The 23102-nt window shown below is 44.5% G+C and overlaps 2 protein-coding genes across 5 annotated transcripts in view; both read left to right on the top strand.

The window, feature by feature from the left end:
- LOC138764600 (zinc finger protein 850-like) overlaps positions 1-2281 on the top strand; it is a 41132-nt gene extending 38851 nt beyond the window's left edge. Inside the window, exon 2 of the mRNA XM_069940722.1 lies at positions 1104-2281. Coding sequence (XP_069796823.1) covers positions 1104-2199 — 1096 coding nt within the window. The 3' untranslated portion in view covers positions 2200-2281. The remainder of the gene's footprint in view (positions 1-1103) is intronic.
- The window catches only part of LOC138764591 (zinc finger protein 235-like), a 55797-nt gene that overhangs the window by 10448 nt on the left and 22247 nt on the right, over positions 1-23102 (top strand). For 2 of the 4 annotated variants that reach the window (XM_069940712.1, XM_069940710.1), the window contains one exon: positions 12676-12777. The exons of the other annotated variants lie outside the window; for them this stretch is intronic. The gene's annotated coding sequence lies outside the window, so the exon portion shown is untranslated. The remainder of the gene's footprint in view (positions 1-12675; positions 12778-23102) is intronic. 4 annotated transcript variants of the gene reach the window in all.

Here is a 23102-nt window from a genome sequence, read left to right as displayed (position 1 = left end):
AAAAGTCTAAATAATAGGCTATTAATAAAGTTATAAATTGCATTATTCTGTTTACACCTTACATTGAATCATTACCAATACATTTTCCAATTATGATGATGGTCTAATTCACTCATAGAACACTGCAGCATAGAAACAGGCCCTTCGGCCCATCTAGTCTGTGCCAAACTATTATTCTGCCTAGTTTGATTAACCTGCACCTAGATCATAGCCCTCCATACTCCTCCCATTCATGTACCTATCCAATATTTTCCTAAATATCAAAATTGGGCCTACATTCACTACTTCAACCGACAGATCATTCAGCACTCTCACCACACTCTGCATGAAGAGGTTCTCCTTCAAACATTTCACCCTTCATCCATGCTGTGTAGCTCTTGTTTCACCTAACCTGAGTGGGAAATGCCTAATTGCATTTAATCTGCACCCCTCATAGTTTAAAGAGGGACAATATGTACTGTGATCTCATTCCTGATGACCTTTTTGGTAGCTCTTGGTTAGATAATGTTTAGAATAGTAGTCTGAGGCTTTAGCTTATGCAGGTGAAACAGACTTAGAGTGAAGGAAGTGATGTCAGGAATTTGAATTTTAGCAAGGGAAAAGTATGAGATAGGTATTAATTGTTTCACGAGAATGCAAGGAAGCAATGTTCCGTACAATGTCTGTTCTCCATACTTCTCTTGGACAGTGATGACTTTCATGAACTCCTTTTTACAGGGTGTAATAAACGCAGAATTTGCAGATGGAAAATTTGAACCAAACTTCACATAACAATATGATCGTCTGTCGATCTTTTCACTCTTTGAATATAAAAGGAGGAATATTTATCTGTTTGGTCTGTGACAAAAGATTTCAAACATCACTGAGACGTATTTAATTGAACTCCATGGGAGGAACTTTAACCTGTTACAAAACCTGAGGCAACATCTATCCATTCACAGCAGTGAGCACCTGCATGTATTGTGTGTACGGAGGCTCCATTTGGTTGACTGTCCTGAGGGGACATAAGGAGCTTGGATCATGGAAACACCATGGAAATGTGAGGACTGTGGGTTGGAATTCAGTGATCCATCTGTCTTCGAAATGCATCAGCGCACTCACAGCAAGGAGAAGAGGTTCACCTGTAACATATGTGGGAAACAATTTGGTCAGTTATCTGACCTCCTGAGACACCAGCGAGTTCACACTGGAGAGAGACCATTCATCTGCTCAGTGTGTGGGAAGGGATTCACTCAATCATCCAACCTGGTGGCACACCAGCGACTTCACACCGGAGAGAGGCCATTCACCTGCTCTCTTTGTGGGAAGGGGTTTGCTTACTCCTCCAACCTGCTGAGACACCAACGTGATCACATTGGTGACAGACCGTTTACCTGCTCGGTGTGTGGCAAGGCTTTCATTCAGTCGTCTGACCTACTGATTCACCAACGGGTTCACACGGGGGAGAGGCCTTTTACCTGTTCAGTCTGCGGGAAGCAATACACGCGTTCGTCCAACCTACTGACACACCAGCGAGCCCATACGGGGGAGAGGCCGTTCTCCTGTTTTGTTTGTGGCAAGGGATTTGCACAGCTATCCCATCTGAAGTCACACCAACGAGTTCACACTGACCGGAAAACCTTTGATTGCTCTAACTGTGAGAAGAGCTGTAAGAGTTCAGAGGATCTGCTGAGGCACCAGCAAGCTCACACTGCAGAGAGACTGTTCTCCTGCTCGGATTGCGGGAAGGGATTCACTCAATCATCTTACCTGCTCAAACACCAGCGGGTTCACACTGGCGAGAGACCATTCACCTGTTCCATGTGCGGAAAGGGATTCAAATGCTCATCCAACTTGCTGATGCATCAGCGCATTCACACCGGGGAGAGGCCATTTACCTGCTCCACGTGTGGAAAGAGATTTGCCCAGTCGTCTAGCCTGCTGACCCACCAACGGGTTCACACCGGGGAGAAACCATTTTCATGCTCTGTGTGTGGCAAGGGATTCACTTGTTCATCCAACCTGCTGGTACACCAGCGGGTTCATACTGGGGAGCGGCCGTTCTCCTGTTCTGTCTGCGGAAAGTGTTTCACGCAATCGTCCCACTTGCTGATGCACCGGCGAGTTCACACTGGGGAGAGGCCATTCTCCTGCCTGCTGTGTGGGAAGGGATTTGCACGTTTATGCAATCTGCAAACACACCAACGAGTTCATAAGTGATTGTTGGATCTCTGTTCACATTTCAGTGTGGATGTTGACCCCTTTATCATTCTGACAGTGAGGATTTGATTCTGTTGATGTTAAACCATCAAGAAATTTATTATGGATGCTCTGTACATCTCAAATAAATTGATTTACCTTTCAATAACATGATTATCCTTTATCTCTAAAAGTTTGGGGATGTAATGGAGTGAATTCTATCTTAGGGTGGCACAGTTGGCATAGCGGTTAGTTCAGCGCCTTTACAGTGCCAGGAATCGACAGGGGATTGAATCCCGTGCTGTCTGTAAGAAGATTGTACGTTTTCCCTGTGTCTGCATGGGTTTTCCCCAGGGGCTCCAGTTACCTCCCACCGTTTGAAACATACCGGGTGTGTAGGTTAATTGGGTGTAAATTGGGCAGCCCGGGCCTGTGGTTCGGAATGGGCTGTTATCGTGCTGTATATCTAAATTTAAATCTAATTTAGATTGTCCAACCTGTTGACAAGGGAAGTCTGAAGATGCTGGGGCCGACGGCAATACACAAACTTGCTGGAGAAACTCAACAGGTAATGCAGCATCCATACCTTGTCGAAGGGTCCAGCCCTGAAATATTGGTTGCTCATGGATGTTGCCTGACCTCTTGAGTTCCTTCATCACGTTTGTGTATTGTATCAACTTGTATAAAAGTTGGCTCCACAATATGTGTAAATCAAATGGGTTCACATTTTCTCTCATCTCAGAGAGCTTTCTACAATATTCTTGTGGAAAATATCTGTCTGATTTCCTTTTGGCCTCTCGAACTCTAATGTTAACTTTGTCTTCATTCTTTCATAAGTTTTCATCTTCTAAGCCAGTAGTTGCCAACCTTTTTTTTCCACTTAGATACCACCTGAAGTAATCCCTTACTTTGTGTAAGAAGAGCACCTATGGCATGGGATTACTTCAGGTGGTATGCGTGTGGGGGAAAAAAAAGTCTGAGAACCACCGTTCCAAGCACTATCTCATGGTAGAAAATGAGTTTATATTTCTTTCTTTTAAAATTATTCTTACTGAGTTTTATCAGAAAAACAAACAAAAAAGCAGTAAATCAATTGCAATGAAACCTTTGCAGATTTACAAATAATAACACATGGTCCAGTACCAATACGACTTAATTCTAAATCCAATAAATGATAATATATACAATATTAGAAGAGGTAAGTAAGAAAAAATGAAAAGAAAATAAATTCAAACCCACAGCAATTAAGGTTAAGATTCATATTGTGTGCAGGGATAAATCTGAACAAGCATCCTCCGGGGATCCAAACAAGCATGCCCAGCAACCTCGATCATCGCACCTAATTAGTCAAAAGATAGAAGTGAGCTAGAGAGGGGCCTCAAGTCTTATCAAAAGAAATCTTGATTTTTGTGACATTATGTCTAATTTTCTCCAGATTTAAAAAGGACATAATTGCTATTGATGATGTGTCGGTGGGAGCTCATATTTCCATTTTAATGGAATTGCTCTTCTTGCAAAGAAGATCAAATAATATTGATATTGTTAAAAAATCCAAATAGTGCAATTACTGGACATGGATCTGAAGTGATCCTAAAAAGGGTTGAAAAAGCTCTAAAAATGTTGGCCCGATATTTGTTCAAATTAGGGCAAGTCCAAAACATATGTAACAAAGGAACATTGAAAATTTTACATTTGCCACAAAGTGAACTTATATCAGAATATCAGATGCCGGTTTTCAAGAATGGAATTTTTAAAAGTATTATTTCATACAACAACATTTTATATCTCTTCCACAATTGGGGACGATATTTAACCTATCAAATAGACATTATTTCAGATCTATCAAATTCGACATTTTGTTGGCTTTAAGTTTTTAACATTTCCTACTCTTCCTGACCCAAATTTTATCGATGAGCTCTTTGAGTTACTCATAAAGGCATGATATCTGCTTTATATATTCATTTTGAATATGAAAGCAATTTCTTTAAGTGGAATTAAAACTGAAGGGGAGAATGAACTGAATATCTCTTTCTCAGGGGAAGAAAGGCTTCAGTTTTGAGCCTGATTTACGATTGTGCGCTGGGCATAGTCTTATTCAATTCAAAGTGCTACATCGTGTACATTTCTCCAAAGTCAAGCTTGCTTGAATTTAATAATTTATATTTCTATGTGTCAATAGACAAGCAGGTTGGTAGGTTAATTGGCCTCTGTAAATTTACCCTAATGGGTATATCAGTTGTCAAATTTGGATGGAAATGTTGGAGAACAAAATAGGGTGAGTGTAGGATTGACACATTATGGACAGGAGTGGACAAAATGGGAAAGTGTTTAATTGGGGAAGGGTTAATTATTGGGGAATTAGACCTGAATTTGGGAAAATAAATTGGGATCAGTTGTTCTCAGGGAAATGCACAGCAGAAATTAGGAAAACGTTAAGGGAGCACGTGCGCCAGGTGGGTCCCACTGAGACAGTAAAGGACCCATGGTTGATAAGAGAAGTTGGACAGCCATTCAAGAGGAAGAAGGAAGAAAACGGTTTATGAAGCAAAAGTGAGGAAAGGCTCAGTTAGCCAGAGAGGATCTAAAGAAAAGACTTAGGAGAGCAGAAGGGGCCATGAGAAGAGAAGTAAAATTAAGGAAAACTGAACAGATGGAAGGTAGAAACGTGCCTGGAGGCAGAGGAGATAAGGGAGGTACTTATGAATATGTTGTTTTGTCTGGAGAGGGACTTTGGTGAATGTGAGGTCAGTGTGAGGCTAATGTGCAGTAGCATGCCAATGAAGTGCTGGATCTTCTTAAAATATTTGGATAGGCATCACTGGGATTGAACAGGATATACCCCAGGTTAATACCAGAGGCAAGGAAAGGGATTGTTGGGGCATTGGAAATGATGTTTACATTTTCCCTGGAGGGCTACCAGAGGAATGGAGAATGGCAAATGTAGTTCCCTTTATTTAAAAAAGTTAGGAGGGAGAATCTTGGGAATTATAGACCACTGAGTGATGAGCAAACGATTGGAGAGGATTCTTCAGGATAAGATTTATGAGCATTTAGAGAAGAGTAAACTTCTCAGGAATAGTCAGCGTGGCTTTGTGAGGGGCAGGCCGTCCCTCTCGAGCTGAATTGAGTTTTTTGAGGAGGTAACAAAGAAATTAATGAAGGTAGGGTGGTAGACATGGTGCATTTGGAAATTAGTAAGACATTTGACAAGGTCCTCTATGGAAGACTTGGCTGTGTTGATTCAGAGTTGTCTTGCCTGTAGGAAGCAGAGAATAGTAGTGGATGGAAAGTGTTCTGCCTTAAGTCAGTGACTAATAGAGCTCTGCAGGGATCTGTTCTATAATAAATTGTGGAGCTTTGATTCGGGTCAAGCTGAGACACTGGGACCTGAGGCTTCTGCTCCCTGCCATCCTCCTAGCCAATGGAGAACAAATGATGAACTCCAAGCCAGACTTCAACATCTGAGAGACATCAGGGAGTCCTGCATGATGTGCTTTACAGAAACGTGGCTGAACGCAGACATTCTGGACACGGCGCTGCAGCCCAAGGGCTACAACCTCCATCGTGCTGATTGAACACCGATGTCTGGAAAAACCATGGTGGCAACGTTTGTGTCGTCATCAATTCATCATGGTGTGCAGACGTGACGGTCATGTCCCAGTCCTACTTCCCCAACCTGGAACATCTGGCTACTGCCATCATCCTGGTCACAGTGTACGTTTTGCCCCAGGCTAATGTCGAGCTGGCACTGGAAGGTCTGTGCACTGTGATAAACAGGCATGAGACAGCACATCCAGATGGCTTGTGGGAGACTTCAATCAGGCCAACCTGAAGAAGTCTCTGACAAACTACCACTGGTATGTCACATGCGAGACCAGGAGAACTAACACTCTCGACCACTGCTCCACCACCATGAAAAATGTTTCCTGAGCCATACCACGACCACACTTCGGCAAGTCTGATCACTTGCAGTACTTCTCCCGGCGTACAAGCTGAAACAGAACCACAGCACCAGTAGTGAAGATGGTAAAAGTATGGTTGAGGGAGACGGAGAGGTGTCAGCAGGACTGTTTTGAATTGGTGGACTGGAACATATTCAAGAACTCATCCATAGACTTGAATGAATATGCAACAGGTGTCACAAACTTCATCAAGACCTGTGTGGATGAGTGTGTTCCCTCGCCAACCAGAGGTCCTGGATGAATCAGAGAATCCGCAATCTGCTGAGGGCAAGAACAAGGGCATTTAAGGCCGGGGTCTCTACAAGAAATCCAGGTACGACCTGCGAAAGGCCATCTCTGAAGCAAAGTGGCAATTCTGGAGAAAGCTAGAGACAGATATGCCCACTTTGAGAAGAAGAACCAAACAATGCCTACTAAAACCCTGCAATTGCTGAGGACGACGTCAGAGCATCATTTAGGAAGACAGCGATTTAGGAAGACAGCGTACCTGGCAGGGTACTGAAAATCTGCGCCAATCAACTAGCCGGAGTGTTCATGAACATTTTCAACTTTTCATTGATGCAGTCATAGGTTCCCACCTGCTTCAAAATGGCTGGTCAGTGGGACTAGGAGGGTGGGAATTTGTTATGGCATGGACTAGTAGGGCCGAACTGGCCTGTTTTGTGCTGTAAGAGGTTATATGGTTATATGGTTAAGAGTAGCGTGGGCTGCCTCAATGACTACCGCCCAGTAGCCCTAATTTCTACTGTGATGAAAGGCTTGGAGAGGCTGGTTATGGCCAGAATTAACAAGTACCTAAGCAAAGATCTGGACCCACTGCAATTCCCCTATCATTACAATCGCTCCACGGCAGATGCAGTATTGCTGGCTCTCCACTCAGCTCTGGATGATCACCTCGAAACAGCAACTCATACATACGGCCACTCTTCATAGACTACAGCTCAGCCTTCAATATCAGTGCTGGTCAAGAAGCTACAAACTCTGGGCTTCTGTACCCCACTCTGCAACTGGATCCTTGACTTCTTCATCAGAAGACAGTCCGTACGAATTGGGAACAATGTCTCCTCTTCACTGATTATCAACACAGGCGCACCCCAGGGATGTGGGCTTAGCCAACTGCTCTACTCATTATACACCCATGACTGTGGCCAGGCACAATCCCAATGCCATCTACAAATTTGCCGATGACAGCACATTTGTCGGCAGAATCACAAATGGCAGTGAGGAAGCGAACAGGAGGGAGATAGATCAGCTCGTTGAAGGTGTAACAACAACCTTGCATTCACCGTCAGCAAAACCAAGGAGACAATTGTGGACTTTAGGAGGAAGTCAGGGGAACATGACCCAGTCCTCATCGAGGGCTCAGTAGTGGAGAAGGTCAAGAACTTTAAATTTCTGGGTGTCAATATCTCTGAGGATCTGTCCTGGAGCCTCCATGTCGATGCAATCACAAAGAAGGCTCGCCAGTGGCTATACTTTGTGAGGTGTTTGAGGAGGTTCAGTACATTAACGAGGACTCTCATATACTTCTACAGGTGTACCGTGGAGAGCATTCTGGCTGGTTGCATCACCACCTGGTATGGAGGCGCCATCTCTCAGGACAAGAATAAACTCCAGAGGGTTGTTAATTTGGCCTGCGACATCACAGGCACCATACCATTCCACTGAGGACATCTACACGAGGCAATGTCTTAAAAAAGCAGCTTATGTCCTCAAGGACATTCACCACCCAGGCCATGCCCTCTTCACTCTGGAACCATTGGGGAAAAGGTACTGGAGCCTAAAGACAAGCACTCAGCGGCACAAGGACAGCTTCTTCCCCGCTGCCATCAGATTCCTGAATGATCAATGAACCAGAGACACGGCCTTACTTTTCATGCCCAATTATTGTTATTATTATTTTTACTTTATTTTTTATAGTAATGTCGTAAAATGGTTATATATGTATGTTTGCCGAAAACACCGAATTTCATGACTTGTTCATGACAATAAATCCTGATCCTGATTCTGAAGGTGGATGTGGTGAAAATTGAATTTAGTAAGTCATTTGACAAGGTATGGCATGGGATCCAAGGAACCCTGGCTGCTTGCTTTTGAAATTGCCTTGCCTGCAGAAAGGAGAAGGAGGTTGTAGAATAGACAGAACATGTTCTACCTGGGGATCAATGACCAGGAGGCGTACCTGGGATTCCTGATTTTGTGATCTATATAACTTGGATGAAGAGGAGGTGTGGCATCAGTAAGTTTGCAGATGGTATGAAGGTTGGATAGTGTAGTAGGTTGTTGTAGGTTACAACAGGATTCAGAGTTGGGTGAAGAAGTGGCAAATGGAGTTTACTGCGGTTAAGTGTGAAGGTGTGGAAGGTTGTATGTGAAGGTGGACTGTGTGATTACTGGCAGGATTCTTGAGTGAAGGAACAGAAAGATCTTGGGGTTCAGGTCCATAGGTCCCTCAAGGTTTCCACGCATGTTAATTGGGTGGTTAAGAAGGCGTATGATATGCTGACCTTCATTGGTTGGAGGATTGAGTTCAAGAACTATGAGGTAATGTTGCAGCTCTATAAAATTCTGGTTAGATTGTTTCAGTTCTCAAGATTCAGTTTATTATCATGTAATAAAGGCAGTGCAATATGACACAAAATTTATTTTTGTGTGCCGTAAGGCTGACAGATTCACTATCAGAAGAAATTGCCTGAAGTGCCTCTTACGGTCTGAGAAAGAGAAGTAAAAGAGAGTCCCCCCAGAGTCAATGAGTGTCCGTGGATTTGCCTCCAGCACTCCTGCAGCCATGTATTTCAGTCCAAACCATCAGCAGCCCAGAACTCCAGATCTGAACCAATGACATGATCAAGAACCCTTCAGTGCCCTTTCACATCGCAGTTCCAGTACCTAGTACCCCATCACCAGTCTTGAGCCAGTGTCCAGCAGTCTGAAACCCAATTTGAATCCCTCGACCACAGTCGCCAGCAACTCACAGCATGCATGAGTTGCTTGCCTCGAGTTGCAAACAGCCTATGTGTTCTTCAGCCTCAGAGCCCCTCAATGGTTTGCTGCCATGGTCACCTTCCCATGGGTCATCTGCTTCTCTTTCTCAAACAGGATGACGCACTACGCCTGTCCTCCAATTCCCTGGAGTCTGTAACCTTTTGTGGCTGCTGCAGCTGATCATAGATACTGCCATCTTGGGCGCAGTATTTTTAAATAAAACTACCATCAGCTCCATATAGAGGCCTATACGGAGCTGATGGCAGTTGGACTGGGTGGTTGGACCCCACAGGAGCACTATGACTCCGCTCCCTGCTCTCCCCAGGTCCGCACCAGTACCAGTGTTGCTGTTACAGCAGCTCCAGCAGTGCCGCCATGATCACCTCTTTGCAGAAAGGATGAAGATGTTTTAGAGTGGGTGCTGAGGAGATTTACCAGGACACCTTGATGAAGGGCTCAAGCCCGAAACGTTGGTGATGTATCTTCACCTTTGCTACATAAAGGCACTGTGTTGACCTGCTGAGTTTCTCCAGCATTTGTGTGTTTTTCTCAGATTTACCAGGATGCTGCCTGGATGGGAGAATGTGTCTTACAATGAAAGGTTGACAACGCTAGGATAGTTCTCTCCGGAGAGATAAAGGATGAGAGGAGATTTGATAGAGGCATGCAAAAGTATGAGGGATTTGGATAGGGTAGATAGCAAGCACATTTTCCCAGGATGACAGTAGCAAATACCAGAGGACATCTGTATCAGGTGAGCAGAGGAAAGTTTAGGGGAGATGTCAGAGGTAAATTTTGTAACACAGAGAACAGTGGGTACTTGGGATTTCTGGGTGCAGTAGTGGTGGCTGGCATAATAGGGACATTCAAAAGACTCTTAGATAACACATGGATGTCAGAAAAATTGAGGGTTGTGGGTGGGAGTTCGGGAAGGTTTACATAGGTTGGCATGATATTGTGTGATGAACGACCAGTAATATTCTATGTTTTATGTATTTCTCTATGAATCCAGGCACAGCTTACCGTCCCTTAGACAAACATTTGCCTTCAGTTAACCAATTCTCAATCCATGACATGGCATTAACCCCTACTGCTCACTTTTTGATCAATTTTCCATGTGAGAGATTATCGAGAGCAGGTTGAAAATTTAAAGTTGCCGCATTCATTGGTTTCCCTTATCCATTGGACTGGTTGTTTATTCAAATAAACCCAATTTCCTATCCTTAACTGGAGCAGAGAATACAAGAACAGGGAGGTTATGGTACAACTGTGTGAAACATTGGTTGGGCTGCACTTGGAGCATTATGTGCAGTTCTGGTTCCCCCAATGTAAGAAGGATGTGATTGCACTGAGGAGATTCAGCAGGATGTTGTCCAGGATGGAATATTTCAGCTTTGAGGTGAGACTGAGCAGGCTGGATTTGTTTTCCTTCGAGTGGAGAAGGACGAAGCGGGTTCTTTATGAGGCGTACAAAATTAAGAGGGGTTTGTCACTTTGTTGATGACAAGCATGGCTTTAGTGCAAGGTGATGAAGGAGGTGTAGAAGAACCTTCACATAGAGGGTGGTTGAAATCTGGAAGCTGAAGGCAGGAAATCTCATAACATTTCAGGCTATCTGGACAAGCACTTGAAATGCCAAGGCATGGAGGGCTGTACACCAAGTGCTGGAAAATGGAGCTTCCTTTTGCGCCTCTGCGTAAGGGGCCCTCATCTATTCTCACCCATCCCCTCCTTGCACACTGACACCAGCTCCTACAGCCCACTCTAGTCTGTCTTTCCTCTCAACTCTCGTATTCTCACTTCTGTTCCTCTTTGTTGAACTCCAAAATGCTTCTGATCCTCAGGCTGTCTGCTATTTCTGGCAATTTCCTAAACCTCTTACTTGGATTTAAATCCATCTCTAGTCAGCCCTCAAGCAGACCATTTTTCTTGCAGCAGTATGACAGTACTTTTTTTTGAGAAATGATGTATCCTTTCTTTCTTTCAATGCCTGCATACCTTTTAGTGCAGTTCAATGTCATTCCCCAGTCAAATGCGGCAAGTCATTTGGACAGATACGTGGATAGGAAAGCAGATTGGTTTTTTGCTCTGGATTCCAGCATCTGCAATCTCTCGTGCATCTCCACATGGATGGAAGAGCTTGAGAGGGACACAAACTAAACACTGGCAAATGGGACTAGCTTAGGAAGCCATTATGTTCGGTATGGAGAAGTTAGGTTGACATCATGTTTAACATCATGACTCGGAACACAGTGGTTCTTATTGTTTATACAGGTCAAGTACCCCTTATCTGAAATGCATGGGGCCAGAAGTGTTTTGGATTTGGAACACCATTTAAAAAATGCACTCATTCACATTACAATCCAAATATTGACATATGTACAAATTAACTGAAATATTGAAAAATCTACACTCAATATTGCAGTACTTGCATCCTCTACGTCCCATTCTCCAATCGGGATTTCTGAACTATTACCTTATGGGACCACGGACGAGAAACGTTTCAGATTTTGGATCGTTTCGGATAAGGGGTACTCAACCTGTATTTCACACCATAGTTTCAGATGGGACTCCCATCACTTTCAAACAGTATAAAATTCTATATTATGATGTTAAAGACTCCTCTAGACCAAGAGAAATTATTTTTCTTTGCTCAACATCAGATAAAAAGTAGTCATTTCCTAGTTGTTTCCTCAACATATTGATCTACAAAAGCATCTTGTATGCATGAATCCACTCCTCACCTTTTTGCTGCTAAATTAATTGTCTACATGTAAAATTAAGCCAGCATGATTATTGTCTTACTTTCCTGGTTTATACTGTTACCACCACTGTTAGTACCGGTAATTCCCACTAATAGTTTCTGGCTTCCACCCAAACTGATTCTAATTCTAAATCATGACCCATCAAGACAAGATTTCTCTCCATTGAACTGATCTCCTTTACCTTGTTGTCTGGGTCTCCCTGGCCTGTTTTTCCTAATACCCTGGAGCATTCATTTCCAAGCATTAATCACAGTGAAGATGTGAAATGGGCATCACAGTTGGCGAAGCCTTTACAGCGTCAGCGATCGGGACCTGAGTTTGAATCCTGCTCTGTTTGTAAGGAGTCTGTACATTCTCCCCATGTCTGCGTAGGTTTCCCCGGGGGCTCCAGTTTCCTCCTACCATTTGAAATGTACCAGGGAGGTATAGGTTAATTGGACGTAAATTGGGCGGCATCGACTCTTGGCTGAAATGGCCTGTTACCGTGCTGTATGTCTAAATTTAAAACAAAAGGGTGCTGTGTGTGCTGACAATAACGTCGATTCCTTTACTACCATCATGCTGTTAATTCATCTATTTTCTTAAAAATCTGCCCATATTTAGAAATAACTGTTTTATGTATTTACTGTTTTCTCACACTTGGGGGTCTCATTTTTTTTAATTTCTCCAGTCTTTGGTGTTGGGCTTCTCAATATCCTCAGGCACATTTATTGTGCGGAAGGAAATTATTGTTGAATGTCACCCCTTCATTCCCCTTTATAATCTCTCTTGACTTTATTTTTAAGAACATGGAACTGTACAGCACAAGAATATGCCCTTTGGCCCATTGTCTCAGCACCGAACACGATACCAAATTGAACTGAAACTCAACTGCTTGCACATGATAGGTATCTCTCCATTCTCTTTATATTCATGTTGATCTAGAAGTCTCTTAATTATCCTTATATGGATTTTCACCATGATTTCTAGCGGCCTGTTCCAGGTACCTAGTACTCTCTGTAAAAGAAAAATTGTCACGCACCTCTACATTAAACTCTTTCCCCCCTCCCACCAGTTTCAATTCATGTCCTCTAGTGGAGTCAAACAACATCGGAGTGGGTTAAGTCAGAGTGGTAAGGCTTTGGTTCAACATGCTTCAGTGAGGACAGGCAAGAGGTGAGGTATAGTAGGAGTTGAAGTAAGAAAGGGTCACTCTATTCAAGAACAAAAAGGATTCAGCAGGTAGACACAGGTAAGGGCAGGTTTTAGATTTTTTTTCCTTTATTTATAAACGGTGGGAATGGCAGCCCAGGCAGGAGAATGCACCTCTTGCAGAATGTGGTTCGATAGGGAAGCCAGCAGTATCCCTGGATGACTTCATCTGCAAGGTGCATCCAGCTACAGCGCCTAACAAGCTGAACTAAGGAATTGGAGCTGGAGTTGGATGAATTCTGGATCATTCGAATGGCAGAGGGGATGATAGACAGGAATTACAGGGACACTATCACACTGAGGAGGCAGGAGGAGAGTAGATGCATGACAGTCAGGAGAGGGAAAGGAACCAGGCAGGCAGTGCAGGGAACCCTTGCAATAAGAAGTATACCATTTTTCTTGGGGGGGGGGTGATGACCTACAAGGGACAAGACATGCTGATCAGGTCTCTGGCGCGGAGTCTGGTCCTGTGGCTAAGAAGAGAAGGGAGGAAAAGAAGCAAGCTGTGTGATAGGGGATTGCATAATTAGGGGGACAGATAAGAGGTCTGCGGAAGACATCAGGTATCCTGGATGGTATGTTGCCTCCCTGCTGCCAGGGTCTGGAATATCTCAGATCGAGTTCATGGTATTCTCAGGAAGGGTAAGCAGCCAGATGTCATGGTCCATATAGGGACCAATTACATGGGTAGGAAGGATGGAGAGGTCCTACAAGGAGAGTTCAGAGAGATAGGTGCTAGGTTGAAGGACAGGACCTTCAGGGTTGTGATCTCAGTATTGCTACCCTTGCCACGATCTAGTGAGGTTAGAAATAGGATAATTCAGCTTAGCATGTGGCTAAAAATAGGGTGTAGGTGGGAGGGCTTCAGGTTTCTGGATCATTGGGCTCTTTTCCAAGGAAGGTGGAACCTGTTCTGACAGGACAGTTTGCATCTGAACTGGAGGGGAACTAATATCCTTGTGCGAAGGTTTGCTAGTGCTGCTCCAGTGGAGGGGATCCAGAGAACCAGAGCAGATAGAGGAGTGGAGGAGGAAAAAGACGTGAAAATTGCATATATGGTTATAGAGGTTAATGGGTGGTACATGGTGGAAATGTTCTCAGATGCATCTATTTCAATGCAAGGAGTATCATTGGAAAGGCAGATGAACTTAGAGCATGGATTGGCACGTGGAATTATCACATTGTGGCCATTAATGAAACTTGGTTGCAGGAGGAGCAGGATTGTGAGCTCAATGTTCTGGGCTTCTGTTGCTTTAGACGCAATAGAACTGGGGAGATGAAAGGTGGAAGAGTGGATTTGCTTGTCAGGGAAAATATCACAGCTGTGCTCAGGCAGTACAGACCAGAGGGCTCGTCTACTATATGTTAGGCTATATGGGTGGAGCTGAGGAATGGGAACAGAGTGACCAAACTCATGGGGCTGTATTATAGACCGCCCAATAGTCAACGAGAATTGGAGGTGCAAATCTATAGAGATAGCAGAGAACTTCACAAAACATAAGGTTGTGATAGTAGGGGATTTTAACTTTCCACATATTGACTGGGATTCCCATACTACAAAAGGGCTGGATGGCTTGGAATTTGTCAGATATGTTCAGGAAAGTTTTTCAAATCAATATATAGAGGTACCAACTAGAGAGAGGGCAATACTGGATCTCCTATTAGGGAACAAGACAGGTGACGGAAGTATGTGTAAGGGAACATTTTGGGACCAGTGATCATAATAGCATTAGCTTCAAGTTAATTATGTAGAAGGATAGGTCTGGGTCTCTGGTTGAGATTCTAAATTGAAGAAAGGCCAATTTTGAGGAAATGAGAAAGGATCTAGAATGCATGGATTAGGATAAGTTGTTTTCAGGCAAGAATGTGCGAGGTAAGTGGAGGACCTTTAAAGGTGAAATTTTGTGGGTACAGAGTTTGTATGTGCCTGGCAGGATCAAAGGCAAGGTTTGCAAGTATAGGGAACCTTGATTTTTGAGGGATATTGTGGATCTGGTTTGGAAGAAGAGAGAGATGTATAGCAGGTTAAGGCAACATGGAGCAAATGAGGCACCTGAGGAGTATAAAAAGTGCAAGAAAAACTTCAAGAAAAAAAATCAGCCTATAAGAAGACTTGAGGTTACTTTGGCAGACAATGTGAAGGAAAATCCTAAGGGCTTCTATGGGTATATTAAGATCAAAAGGATAGTAAGGGTCAAAATTAGTTCCCTTGAAGATCAGTGGTCAGAATCCATTGGTATGAATCCAAAAGAAATGGGGGAGATCTTAATTTTTTTTCATCAATATTCACTTAGAAAATGGGCAGTGTTGTGGGAAGTAAGGAAAACAAGCGGTGAGGTTATGGGACCCATACAGATTAAAGAGGAGGAAGTGCTTGCTGTCTTAAAGCAAATAAGGGTGGATAAATCCCCAGAGCCTGACAAAATATCGCCTTGGACCTTGAGGGAGGCTCATGTATAAATTACAGGGGCTCTGGCAGAAATATTTAAAATGTCCTTAGCCACAGGTGTGATGTTGGAGGACTGGAATATAAAAGGCTCCAAAAGGAACCCTGGAAATTACAGGCCAGTGAGCCTGATGTCAGTAGTAGGTAGATTATTGGAAGGTGTTCTAAGAGATCAGATGTACAAATATTTGGATAGCCAGAAACTGATTAGGGATAGTTAACATGGCTTTGTACATGGTGGGTGGTATTGAGGTTAGGTGAGATACAAACCAGAGGACATAGGTTAAAAATGAAAGGGGAAATGTTTAGGGGGAACATGAGGGGGATGTTATTCACACAGAGAGTGGTACGAGTGTGGAATGAGCTGAGCTGGTGAATGCGGGCACAATTGTAACACTTAAGAGGGATTTGCATAGGTACAAGGATGGGAGAGGTATGGAGGGCTGTGGACTGGGTGCAGGTCAGTGGGACTAGGCAAAAAACAAATGATTCAGCACAGACTAGAAGGGCTGAATGGACCTGTTTCTGTGCTGTAGTGTTCTCTGGCTCTATGAAAACAGACCCTGCAGCCCAACTCGCCCATGCTGACTAAGATGTCCCACCTGCACTAGTCTCACCTGCCTGCATTTAGCCCATATCCTTCTAAACCCATCCTATCCAGGTATCAGTTTAACTATTTCTAAAAACATCACAATGGTGCCTGCCTCAACTACCTCCTCCAGTATCTTGTTCCATACACCCTGTGTGTGTGTGAAATAAATAAAATGAAAATTTTTAAATAATTACCATGTTCCATAAATCTCCACTCCCTTTGCTCAGCTCAAGCTGATGCCCTCTGGTTCTTGATTCCCCTGCAGAGAGAGTGTGTGAGTGTGAGTGTGTGTGTGTGAGTGTGTGTGTGTGAGTGTGAGTGTGTGTGTGTGAGTGTGTGTGTGTGAGTGTGAGTATGTGTGTGTGAGTGTTAGTGTGTGTGTGTTAGTGTTAGTGTGTGTGTGCGTGCGAGGGCGCGCGCGAGTGTGTGCGTGTTATGTGTGAGTGCGTGTGTGCATGTGTGTGTTTTAGTGTGTGTTAGTGAGTGTGAGTGAGTGAGTGCATGTGTGTGTTTTAGTGTGTGTGTGTGTTAGTGAGTGTGAGTGAGTGTGTGTGTTAGTGTGAGTGTGTGTTAGTGTGTGTGTGTGTTATGTGTGAGTGTGTGAGTGTGTGTGTGTTAGTGTGTGTGTGTTAGTGTGTGTGTTTGTGTGTGTGTTATGTGTGAGTGCGTGTATGCGTGCGTGAGTGTGTGTTTTAGTGTGTGTGAGAGAGTGAGTGAGTGTGAGTGTGTGTTAGTGTGTGTGTGTTATGTGTGAGTGTGTGTGTGTTAGTGTGTGTGTGTTAGTGTGTGTGTGTGTTAGTGTGAGTGTGTGTGTGTTATGTGTGAATGCATGTGCGTGCGTGAGTGTGTGTGTTTTAGTGTGTGTGTGAGAGAGTGTGAGTGAGTGAGTGAGTGTGTGTGTGTGTTAGTGTGTGTGTGTGTTAGTGTGTGTGTGTGTTAGTGTGTGTGTGTGTGTTATGTGTGAGTGCGTGTGTGTGTGTTAGTGTGTGTGTTAGTGAGTGTGAGTGAGTAAGTGTGTGTGTGTTAGTGTGAGTGTGTGTTAGTGTGTGTGTGTTATGTGTGAGTGTGTGTGTGTTAGTGTGTGTGTGTTAGTGTGTGTGTGTGTTAGTGTGAGTGTGTGTGTGTTATGTGTGAATGCATGTGCGTGCGTGAGTGTGTGTGTTTTAGTGTGTGTGTGAGAGAGTGTGAGTGAGTGAGTGAGTGTGTGTGTGTGTTAGTGTGTGTGTGTGTTAGTGTGTGTGTGTGTTAGTGTGTGTGTGTGTGTTATGTGTGAGTGCGTGTGTGTGTGTTAGTGTGTGTGTTAGTGAGTGTGAGTGAGTAAGTGTGTGTGTGTTAGTGTGAGTGTGTGTTAGTGTGTGTGTGTTATGTGTGAGTGTGTGTGTGCATGCATGAGTGTGTGTGAGTGTGCGCGCGCAGTTGTGTGCGCGCGCAGTTGTGTGCGCGCGGGCGTGTGTGTGTGTTTATGTTTTCATTCAATATATTCTTCTCATGATTTTGCACACCTCACACCTCATTCTCCTGCACTCCAAGAATTAAAGCACCAGACTGCTCAACCTGGCCCCGTGACTCCTGGCAACATTCTTGTAAATCTCAGTACCCTCTAACATTTTTCCCATAGCATAGTGACCTACAGCACAATAGTATTTGTTGCTTTCAACCTGTGGGAAAAGATTGTTTGTCGACCCTATCGTGCTTCTCATGATTTGATAAATTTCTGTCAGGCTGCCCTTCTGCCTCCTTTGCTCCAGGGCAAGTTTGTCTAATCTCTCCCCATTACTCATATCCATGAAACAAGGCGATATCCTGGTAAACCTTTTCCATATCCTTTTCAAGACCTCCACATCCTTCCCGTTACAAGCAACCAGAATTGCACAAGGTTGGGATAACTTTAAGAGACAACAGGGATTACAAAGCGGGTAATAAGAAATGGGAAAAAGGATTATGAAAGTAAATTGGCACAAAATATAAAAACAGAAAGCAAAAAATTTTATAAATATATAAAACGGAAGAGGGTGGCCAGAGTTAACATAGGACCCTTGGAGGATGAGAAAGGAAAACTGGTAGCAAAAAATGAGGAAATGGCCGAGGCATTGAACAAATATTTTGTGTCAGTCTTCACGGTGGAAGACACGTCCAGCATGCTCAAGTGCCCAGTTAAGGATGTGAATGTTGGGGAGGGCCTTGATAAAATAGTTGTTACAAAGGAAGTAGTGATGGACAAACTAATGGGACTAAAGCCAGACAAATCACCTGGTCCTGATGATATGCATCCAAGGGTTCTGAAGGAAATGGCAGAAATTACAGTTGATGCATTGGTGTTCATATACCAAAATTCCTTGGATTCTGGGCAGGTTCCGGCAGACTGGAAGACAGCAAATGTCACGCCACTATTTAAGAAGGGATGTAGGCAGAAGACTGGAAATTATCGGCCAATCAGCTTGACGTCTGTAGTTGGAAAAATGCTTGAAGCCGTCATTAAAGATGAAATAGTGAAACTTTTGGAACGTATGGGTTCAATCAGACAGATGCAGCATGGTTTTAGAAAGGGAAGATCTTGTTTGACAAACTTGTTAGGATTCTTTTAGGATATAATGGGTGTGGTGGATAGAGGGGAACAGGTTGATGTTGTATATTTGGATTTCCAGAATGCGTTTGATAAGGTGCCGCACAAGAGACTTATCAGTAAGTTACAGGAAAGTGGAGTCCGGGGAAGTATATTGGCCTGGATTGAAAATTGATTGTCTGACAGGAGGCAGTGAGTTGGGATAAATGGGAGTTTTTCAGGTTGGCAGAGAGTGGTAAGTGGGGTGCCGCAGGGGTCAGTGTTAGGCCCACAATTGTTCATCATTTACATTGATGACTTGGAGGCGGGGACAAAATGTGGTGTAGCCAAGTTTGCGGATGACACCAAATTGAGTGGAAGAGCAAATTGTAATGAGGATGTGGAGAGTCTGCAGAGGAATATAGTTAAGCTGGATGAGTGGGCAAAGGTCTGGTAGATGGAGTACAATGTTAGTAAGTGTGAGGTTATCCACTTTGGCAAGAAAAATAAAAGAGCTGAATATTATTTAAAGGGTGAAAAACTACAGCATGCTGTTGTGCAGAGGGACTTGGGAGTGCTTGTGCACAAATTGCAAAAAGTTAGGTTGCAGGTTATTAAGAAGGCAAATGGAATGTTGGCCTTCATCGCTAGAGGAATTGAATTCAGGAGTAGGGAGGTAATGTTGCAACTGTATAAGGTACTGGTTTACCTACCTCGGCTGCACCATTTCGTCTGATGCAAGGATCGACAGAGATAGACAACAGACTCGCCAAGGCAAATAGCGCCTTTGGAAGACTACACAAAAGAGTCTGGAAAAACAGCCACCTGAAGAAACACACAAAGATCAGCATGTACAGAGCCGTTATCATACCCACGCTCCTGTTCGGCTCCGAATCATGGGTCCTCTACCGGCATCACCTACTGCTCCTAGAACGCTTCCATCAGCGCTGTCTCCGCTCCATCCTCAACATTCATTGGAATGACTTCATCACCAACATCGAAGTACTCGAGCTGGCAGAGTCCGCAAGCATCGAATCCACGCTGCTGAAGACCCAACTGCGCTGGGTGGGTCACGTTTCCAGAATGGAGGACCATCGCCTTCCCAAGATTGTGTTATATGGCGAGCTCTCCACTGGCCTCCGAGACAGAGGTGCACCAAAGAAGAGGTACAAGGACTGCTTAAAGAAATCTCTTGGTGCCTGCCACATTGACCACCGCCAGTGGGCTGATATCGCCTCCAACCGTGCATCTTGGCGCCTCACAGTTCAGCGGGCAGCAACCTCCTTTGAAGAAGACCGCAGAACCCACCTCACTGACAAAAGACAAAGGAGGAAAAACCCAACACCCAACCCCAAGCAACCTATTTTCCCTTGCAACTGCTGCAACCGTGCCTGCCTGTCCTGCATCGAACTTGTCAGTCACCAACGAGCCTGCAGCAGACGTGGACATACCCCTCCATAAATCTTCGTCCGCGAAGCCAAGCCAAAGAAAAAGAAAAAAGATAAGGTACTGGTGAGACCGCACCTGGAGTACTGTGTCCAGTTCTGGTCTCCATATTTAAGGAAGGATATACTGGCTTTGGAGACGATCCAGAGGAGGTTTACTAGATTGATCCCTGGGATGAAGGGGTTGACTTATTATGAAAGATTAAATCGTCTAGGATTGTATTCGCTCGAGTTCAGAAGAATGAGAGGATATCTTATAGAAACATATAGGATTATGAAGGGTATGGATAGGATAGATGTAGGAAGGTTTTTTGTGCTGGCCGGGGAAACTAAAACGAGAGGACACAGTCTCAAGATTCGGGGGAGTAGATTTAGGACAGAGATGAGGAAAAATAGTTTTTCCCAGAGAGTAATGAATGTTTGGAATTCTCTAACCAGGGAAGTGGTTGAGGCTGCTTCATTAAACATATTTAAAATTCGGTTAGATAAATTTTTACATGATAGAGGAATTAGGGGATATGGGGAGAAGGCAGGTAGGTGGAGTTAGGTCATAAATTAGATCAGCCATGATCTTATTGAATGGCGGAGCAGGCTCGATGGGCCATTTTTGGCCTACTCCTGTTCCTACTTCCTATGTTCCTATTCAAGGGAGATCTAACCAAAGTTTTGTATAGCTACAACATGATCTTACTATTGTACACAATGCCCTGCCCAGTAGACCATACACCTTCTTTACCACCCTCTCTACTTACATGGGCATTCTTCAGAATTTGTTGGGCCTGTTCCCATCATGTCATTAACCAGATACTTTCCTTGTGCATTTGACATGTCAAGGTGTGACACCTCATACTTGTCTGGATTCCATTCAATCTGCTGTTTCTCTGCCTATATCTCTTCACTGGATCTCCACCAATTTTTGTATCATCTGCAAACTTACAAACCCAACCCATCTTTTAAATCCATACATCACAAATACCAGAGGTCCCAACACCGAGCCCTGTGTAACAACATTGGTCATAGACCTCCAACCAGACAACACCTTCTGTCTTCTATGGGCCAACCAATTCTGTATCTCATTGAGCAATTCACCCTGGATTTCCATGCATCTGTAATTTGTGAATAAGTTTACCATGAGAAATCTTGTCAAATGTCTTATAATCCATGTAATCAATATCCACTGCCTTACCCTCATCAACCACTTTTATCATCGGCATGGGTGGCATGTTTGGGATAGCAATTAGCACAATGCCTTTACATAGTCAACAATCGTGACTGGACAGGGGTTCATATCCCGCACTGTCGGTAAGGAGTTTGTACTGTGTGGGTTTACTCCGGGGACTCCGGTTTCCTCCCACCATTCAAAATGTACTGATGATGTAGGCTAATGGGGTAAATTGTGCGGCATGGACTCGTGGGCCAAAAGGATCTGTTACTGTGCTGTATGTCTAAATTTAAATTTTAAAGATCTCATCAAATTGTTAAGATATCACCTGCTCTGCACAAAGTCACGTTAACTGTCCCTAATCTGACCATGCCTCTGATAAGGGTCACTGTCCTATAATTTCCACGATTATCCCGACGTCCTTTCTTGGACAGCATTAGCGACTCTCCATTCCTCTGGGATGTAGTCCATCAGGCCCTGGGGACATCCATTTTCATGCTTCTCAAAAGGCTCACCTTGATCTTAAAATGCCCAAAAGAAACACAGCATTCTTCACACTATGCTCCCTAATAATATTTTACACGTCCTTCTGGTGAAAACCAGTGCAAAGTAAACAGATGCTCTCGGTTACGTGCCGAGAAGCCCATCGTGTCTAAAAAAAATGTCAAAAAAGTATACGGATATACCTTGTATAACACCGATAGCAAAGTATCAAGCCTCACACTGATCCCACGACCCCGCTCTCTCCCGACAATGCTGTATCAGTCCCCACACAGATCCTGCTGCACCGCTCTCTCCCGACAACGCTGTATCAGTCCCCACACTGATCCCACTAGCCATCTCTCTCCCGACAGCAGTGTATCACACTGATCCCACGACCCCACTCTCTCCCGACAACGCTGTATCAGTCCCCACACAGATCCCACTACGTTGCTCACTGCCGACAGCACTGTAACAGTCCTCATACTAATCCCATTACCCCACTCTCCCGACAGCGCTGTATCAGTCCCCACACTGATCCCACTGCCCCGCTCTCTCCCAACAGTGCTGTATCAGTCCCCACACTGATCCCACTGCCCCGCTCTCTCCCGACAGTGCTGTATCAGTCCCCACACTGATCCCACTGCCCCGCTCTCTTCCAACAGTGCTGTATCAGTCCCACACTGATCCTACTGTCCCACTCTCTCCCAACAGTGCAGTATCAGTCTCCACACTGATCCCACTGCCCCGCTCTCTTCCGACAGCAGTGTATCACACTGATCCCACGACCCCACACTCTCCTGACAATACTGTGTCAGTCCCCACACAGATCCCACTACGCTGCTCATTCCCGACAGCGCTGTAACAGTTCCCATACTAATCCCACTACTCTGCTCTCTCCCAACAGCGCTGTATCTGTCCCCAAACTGATCCCACTGCCCCACTCTTTCCCAATAGCACTGTATCAGTCCCCACACTGATTGCCCTACCCCGCTCTCTCCCAACAGTGCTGTATCATCCCCACACTAATTCTGCTGTCCCGCTCTCTCCCCACAGCTCTTTATCGTTCCCAACTCTGATCCCAGAACTCTGCTCTCTCCCGACAGCACTGATCTCACTGCCCCGCTCTCTCCCGACAGCACTGATCCCACTGCCCCGCTCTCTCCCGACAGCACTGATCCCACTGCCCTGTTCTCTCCCGACAGCACTGATCCCACTGTCCCGCTCTCTCCTGACAGCACTGATCCCACTGCCCCGTTCTCTCCCAACAGCACTGATCCCACTGCCCCACTCTCTCCCGACAGCACTGATCCCACTGCCCCGCTCTCTCACAACAGCACTGATCCCACTGCCC

This window comes from Narcine bancroftii, chromosome 5 (genome assembly GCF_036971445.1).
Source record: "Narcine bancroftii isolate sNarBan1 chromosome 5, sNarBan1.hap1, whole genome shotgun sequence".
NCBI lineage: Eukaryota > Metazoa > Chordata > Chondrichthyes > Torpediniformes > Narcinidae > Narcine > Narcine bancroftii.
The sequence above is the reverse complement of the archived record's forward strand: the minus strand, read 5'-3'. Positions and strand labels throughout refer to the sequence as shown.